We start from the raw sequence: 6,000 nt of genomic DNA, 5'->3' as shown, positions 1-6,000 counted from the left end.
GGGGGGGAGCCTGCGGCCTCCTTGTCCACCTCAGACTGGGACGTCTCGCTGGGCTCGGACCAGTGAGGAGTCTCCTCCAGGTACTTTGTTGCTTCAGACATTCCCAGGAAGACAGCGGCTCGACGCACGGCTGCCTGTCTGGTGCTGAAACCAGGAGAAACACTTCAACCTTCCAGAAAATGCTTCATGAAGTCAAAAACAACAGAAAGCTCTAATAAACCTGCGTGTTCACCTGCTGAGGTTCATCTGACCCGTGTAAATAAACTCCAGGAGCTTCTCCAGGGAGTACCGGCTGACCTTCTCGGGGTCCAGGTTCGTGACCTCCTCCCCCTTCTCGGCCTGCGAGGAGAAATACTCGCTGAAGGCGGCCAGAATGTTGCGGTGAGCTCTGAACTCCACGTCCTTCACCATGATGGTGATGTCACACAGGAAGTCCATCTCCCGCTGCTGATGGAGGCGCTGCAGGAGCAGCCGGCCGTGGTTGGCGAGGTGAGCCATGGCTGCCGCTGCGAATCGACACAAACAGGCCGTCAGATTGGACTGCTGGGCCGGTCTGAATAAACTTAAACTGGTTTTCAGATTGGGGCAAATTAATAAGAACGTTTACAACATAATTAGAGCTGTTTAAGATGAATGAATTAAATCTTTAAGTTACTGGAGGTGAATAAAACATCACAGAAACACAAGAAAAACATTGATTATCTGCAGGTAGTGAGTGGAATTTATTAACTATTTTAAACAAGAAGACATAATTTTATTGTTACTAAATATTTGTGAAAGAACAATAAATTTAGAGTTTAATACAGAAACGAGAAAGAGGATGATGTATTTAATTCTTTCACTTTAATTGTATCTTCAAATTTATTTAAATCTTTCAGCTTTTTTGCAGGATTGTTTCTGATTTATTGAACATTAATTCACATTCTTCCAATTAATTAATGTTTTACTGAAGGTGCATCAGTAGGTAACAGGAATAAACTCATTTATAGCTCAACTGGCAAACAGAAAGCTGATTTATTTCCAGATAAATGTGGGATTTGCAGACAAGAGAAGCACATTTAGTCTTAAACAATAATGCATCAAAGCTGCAAGCCTATCTACGGTAATAGTAATTTATTTTGAAAAATGGCACCAAAGAGGGAAAAAGTGTGGTTGTAAAATAAATCAAACTTACTCTCAGTAGTGTTTCAGAGATGCTTTAAGTCACAGTTCAGTTTTTAATTTGCAGATTCCTCTGGAGACAGAACAAACAACAACAATGATGTTTATAAACATGCATTTCTCATGTGCTTACAGGCTTGAAGGCAGGTATATTACTAATTTATAACTAACTTTAACAGCAGCAGGCATGTATCTCTCTGCAGAATGACAACAGAGATGAATTTTGGAAAATAAAAGCTCCCGCCTGCTTCCTGAACAGGCCATTAGCATGCTAATGCTAACAGCGGTTCACTCAAAATGTCCTCCGCCGCCTCCTCCCCGCTTCAGGCGGATTTATGGGAGCTTCCAGAGCCGCTCGACCCGCCGCGGAGCCGTTCGTCCGGCCTCGGCGTGTCGGCGGGGCCGGATTGTTGCCCGGGCTGAAGCTAACCGTTCACGGGGCGCCGAAAAGCGCGGAAAACGCCGAGCTCTTATTTCGAAGGTTCGACGGTTTCTCCAGGCGGGGTCGACGTAAGAGATCCCGATACGGCGCGACGGCTGCCGTCCTGCCGACGAGCCGCGCAGAAACCGCCGCCAGCTGCACCGGCAGCTCTGCGCTGTCCGGTTATTTTCTAACAAAGCACAGCAAATAAAGCAGAAAAGTACCTTCTAATATCCGCGATCTCCAACCATTATCCGCGTGACGTTGCAAGTCTCGCGAGATCTCACCGTTGATCAAAGATCTTCGGTGGGTAAAGATTGTTGACGTCCCGCCTCACTTTAGAGGAGGATTATTATCTTGGAGGTTTTCTGAAGAAGATAAACGTTTTATTTCATGTCTTAATATCAATAACTGAATAAATTTGGGGTTTAATGTAGTTTAATAGTGATTATAACAAATTAGATGATAGCTGGTAATATTTGAATATTCTAATTCAGACTTTTTTGGCTCCATTTTATCCCCTGTGTTACACATACTTATCTGTAAAATCAGTTTTTACAACATTCTTTTTAATTAACATTTACAGAAGTGCATTATTAGTGAGTTTATGGGTTTGGATGAAGGTATAGACAAATTAAGATAAAAAAACACAAAATATGAAACAAAAATAATACACATTCTCTACAACCAGTCTTAATATTGTTGAATAAAGCACTTTACTGTGCAATAAAACTGCACCTAAGGTCCAAAATTAATTAAGTGGTTTTTACAGGAGCATTGTTTATTTTTCTGCAGGTTAATGAAATAAATCCCGCAGAAATAACAGACACTAATACCTAAATCCTCAGTTTTAAGCTGTGAGCCAGGTGAGACTCATGCAGGAGGGATCTGATTCCTCCCAGCAGGATCTGCAACTTTCAGACACGCAGAGACATCCGGCATGACTGGAATGTTTATCAGATTTATGCACACACACACACACACACACACACACACACACACACACACACATACATACACCTTCATCATTATACTGAATCCCTGAGAAGGTTGATGAATTCTTTAAAATTTATAAAATAAAAGCTGCAGTTAGGATTAAAGATTCATAATGAGAATCTTGAGACCAAAATGATAATTAACAATAAAAACATTTAGTTTGTTTTTCCTTTCAGGCTGATTCTGACTCGAGGCTTCAAGATAAAAACTTTTTAAATCATCTGAAAGTTTAACTGTTAGAAGAGAAAATTTGAAGTTTTCTAACAAACTAAAACATCTGATTGTGTCAAAATAAAACTCAAGCGCTGCTGCAGCAGGAAGTCGGTCCTCCTGCCAAAATAAAACATTTTATGAGTTTTCAGAATAAAAATTTTCTTCAGTTTGTTTTACTTTAATCTGAGGAGAAATAAAGTTTATCCTTTATTTATATATGTTTAGTTAGTTTCTTTATCTGTTTTTGTTTAATTGGAGTTTTTAATTTTATCTTTATCATTTAGTTTAAATGATTCATTTATTTATTAAATGTGTTCAAGTTGGCTGCTAAATATTAAAAAAATTATATTAAAATTACAGTTCAGTCAAGAATCTTTTTATTTATTAAGTATTTTGAGTCAAAATAAGAGATTTTAAACACATTTAACACAGATTAGGTTATTTATTTATAAATGTTTTGTAGCTAATGACATTAAAATTAAATGTTTGTTTAAAAAAAACTCTTTAACTCATTGTTTCTTTTTTTTAGCCACAATAAAAGGATTGATTTACGTACTTTAAGTCAATATTAAGAATGAAGTTTGTCTAATTCAGTCAAGAATTTATTCATTTTTATCTGTAATTCCTTATTTCAGTTGGTCTAAAAGTTATTTCTTTATTTATTAGATTTAAAACAGTTCAGTCTTTCCGTTTTAGTCTCCTGGTGTGGATTTATTATTTAGAGTATTTATTAATCAGAGTATTTATTTATGAGAGTATTGTTTAAATCTGAACCTGCAGCAGAAGCTCCTCCTGACTCGGGCTTTTATTGTGACAGTCCGAGCAGGAAGTGGCTGTCCTCGCGCTCAGCTTCGGTCCGTCAGCAGCAGGAGGTTCTGTTCAGTCTGACAGAGACTCGCCAGCAGCTTCACGTCAAGAGGTAAGACTCGGTTCGGCTCGTCTCGTCTCGGTTCGGTTCGACCCGGCAGATCTGGTTCTTTGGGTTTTGTGCCGGAGTTCGGAGGAGCTGCGCGTGAAAAGGATAATTAGGAGTTAATTGGCGCGTGAGCTGTTTGATGTTTGTTTGTTTGTCTCGTGTGAAGGAATCCCTCCTCTCTGATGCAGTGGTCGGGTTCGGGTTCGGGTTCGGCTGCATCTCGTGGAGCCGGACCAGTTCGGATCTGATCGAAAGTCTCATGTCGGTTCTGTTGGGATGTGTGTGTGCGCGCGTGCGTGTGTGTGTGTTCAGGGCAGGTCCGGATTCCGGAACGAGTCAGACCTGAATGAGGATCATGCGATCTCTGCTCCTTCCTCCTCCTCCTCCTCCTCCTCTGCTGCAGCTGCAGACCGAACCGAACCGAACCGAACCCTCTGTCCACAAGAGGCCGCTCCTCCGACACAAACAGGTTCTGTTGGACCCGCTGAGACCGGAAACCACCTGTTCACCACAGAACCGGTGATCCAGATGTGCTTTTAGTTCCAGAAAACATCTGCAGCAGATGTTCCTGGTCCAGGGGTCCGGGATCCCGGGTGGTTCTGGACCCGAGGTTCTGGACCTGCTCTACACAGAGGATGAAGAGTTGGTTTATTTTCTTATCGCCCGCCCCCTCCTCCCCCTCCTCCCTCCTCAGGTGAGGCTCAGGTTCTGGACCTGGTTCTGGTTCTGACTCGGCTCCGACAGGAAAGAGGTTGCAGAACCTCAGAACCCAGAGAGAGTCCAACAGACCATTCAGTTCCTCTCAGGGAGAACCCTGCTTCAGGTTCTGCGTTGGCCCGGTCCAGCTGAGGTGTTCTGGTTCCGCCTCACTTCCTGTTCTCCACCAGAACCTCTGACCTCTGGGGTCAGCTGGCCGTGGCGGCCATGTTGAATCAGCTGCAGGGGTCCAGCTGTTCGGTGAAATACATGATCGCCCGCCGGCGGAGAGCCGGGCTGAGAGAAGATCCTGTCGGTGATGGTTTCCACAGCAGGAGAGGGGAGTGCTTAATTGACTTTCTGGGTGTGTGTGAGTGTGTGTGTGTGTGAGAGGCTGAAAGCTCATGGGGCTGTGTGTGTGTGTGTGTGAGAGAGAGGCTGAAGGCTCATGGGGCAGTGTGTGTGTGTGTGTGTGTGTGTGTGTGTGTGTGTGTGTGTGTGTGTGTGTGTGTGTGTGTGTGTGTGTGTGTGTGTGTGTGTGTGTGTGTGTGTGTGTGTGTGTGTGTGTGAGTGTGAGAGGCAGTGGGTGTGGTGGTTGATTCCAGCCTTTAATCAATAATGGCAGCTGCTAAATGCCGCGGCGAGCAGAACAGAGCAGAACTCCGAGGCTGGAAACCTCAAACACGATGAACATTTTTTTTTTCTCCAAACCTTCAAATTAAAGTTCAAACTTCGGGTTCTGTTTAAAGAACAAACGTGTGCTCAGGTTTTCACTCCGGATGTTTGTTAAACTCTCCAAACAGGCGGGTTGTTTACACACGAAGGTTTCCTCCTCTTTGTCAAACCGATGGGCCAGACTAATTCCTGGGTTATCTTAGCTGCGGCGCGACTCGCGTTCTCTAAGGAACCAAAAGACGAGAACCAGACGGGAGAACGTGATGGAGTCGATTTAAAGGGATGAACTTTCTGTTCTTCAGCAGTTCCATCAGTCCAGAACCCTGAACAGAACCCTGATCAGATGGGTCAGAACCTTTGACTTTGCCAACGTTCTGTTTCCTGCTCAAAGGTTCCTGAGAAGCAGGAGATTCAGGACGATGAGACTGGATCTGTCCCGGACTGCAGGTCCAAATCTGAGGACGATTAAATCTGATCGCAGGGGCCCGATGTGGCCCGCGGGCCTCCAGTTTGACCCGTCCTGTGTGGGCTGATTCTGACCCGACCCTGATGACACCAGCTGCCTGGGACCCAGATGTTCTGAGACCGGCACACACCTGGGCTTCAGTTTGTCGGTTTCTACGGTAACCAACGGTGACCGTCAGCCTAACGGGCGATTCTGTCGGTTCTACGGACGCCTTAAGCTCCTCGTTCTCGCCTCGCCGCGAGGGGATGCTGGCGCAGGGGGAGCAAAGCGGCGGCGGCGGGGCTCCGGGTCACGAGGTCATCTCACAGCACGAAGGTCACGTTCTTGGTTCTTCATCCCTGCAGTCTCCGGGGAACCTTCAGCTCTAACAGATAATCTCCTTCAATCTTAAACTGATCAAACTGAATAAAGATTAAAGCTGTTCTTACAGGACGGCCATCTTCTTAGAGGTTCTGG

General features: G+C 44.6%; 3 protein-coding genes across 6 annotated transcripts in view; 2 read left to right on the top strand and 1 right to left on the bottom strand.

Annotated features, from left to right (window-relative positions):
• The window catches only part of tnikb (TRAF2 and NCK interacting kinase b), a 129,943-nt gene that overhangs the window by 44,293 nt on the left and 79,650 nt on the right, over positions 1–6,000 (top strand). The gene's annotated exons all lie outside the window — the stretch shown is intronic.
• mynn (myoneurin) overlaps positions 1–6,000 on the bottom strand; it is an 18,846-nt gene that overhangs the window by 4,693 nt on the left and 8,153 nt on the right. Inside the window, exons 3-4 of the mRNA XM_037973335.1 lie at positions 233–506; positions 1–144 (exon numbers count right to left, since the gene is read on the bottom strand). Of these exons, the coding sequence (XP_037829263.1) occupies positions 1–144; positions 233–506 (418 nt within the window). The remainder of the gene's footprint in view (positions 145–232; positions 507–6,000) is intronic.
• The window catches only part of pld1b (phospholipase D1b), a 24,991-nt gene continuing 22,603 nt past the window's right edge, over positions 3,613–6,000 (top strand). For both annotated transcript variants that reach the window (XM_017439011.3, XM_037973136.1), the window contains exon 1: positions 3,613–3,710. The gene's annotated coding sequence lies outside the window, so the exon portion shown is untranslated. The remainder of the gene's footprint in view (positions 3,711–6,000) is intronic.

This window comes from Kryptolebias marmoratus, linkage group LG21 (assembly GCF_001649575.2).
Source record: "Kryptolebias marmoratus isolate JLee-2015 linkage group LG21, ASM164957v2, whole genome shotgun sequence".
Taxonomy (NCBI): Eukaryota; Metazoa; Chordata; class Actinopteri; order Cyprinodontiformes; family Rivulidae; genus Kryptolebias; species Kryptolebias marmoratus.
The sequence above is the reverse complement of the archived record's forward strand: the minus strand, read 5'-3'. Positions and strand labels throughout refer to the sequence as shown.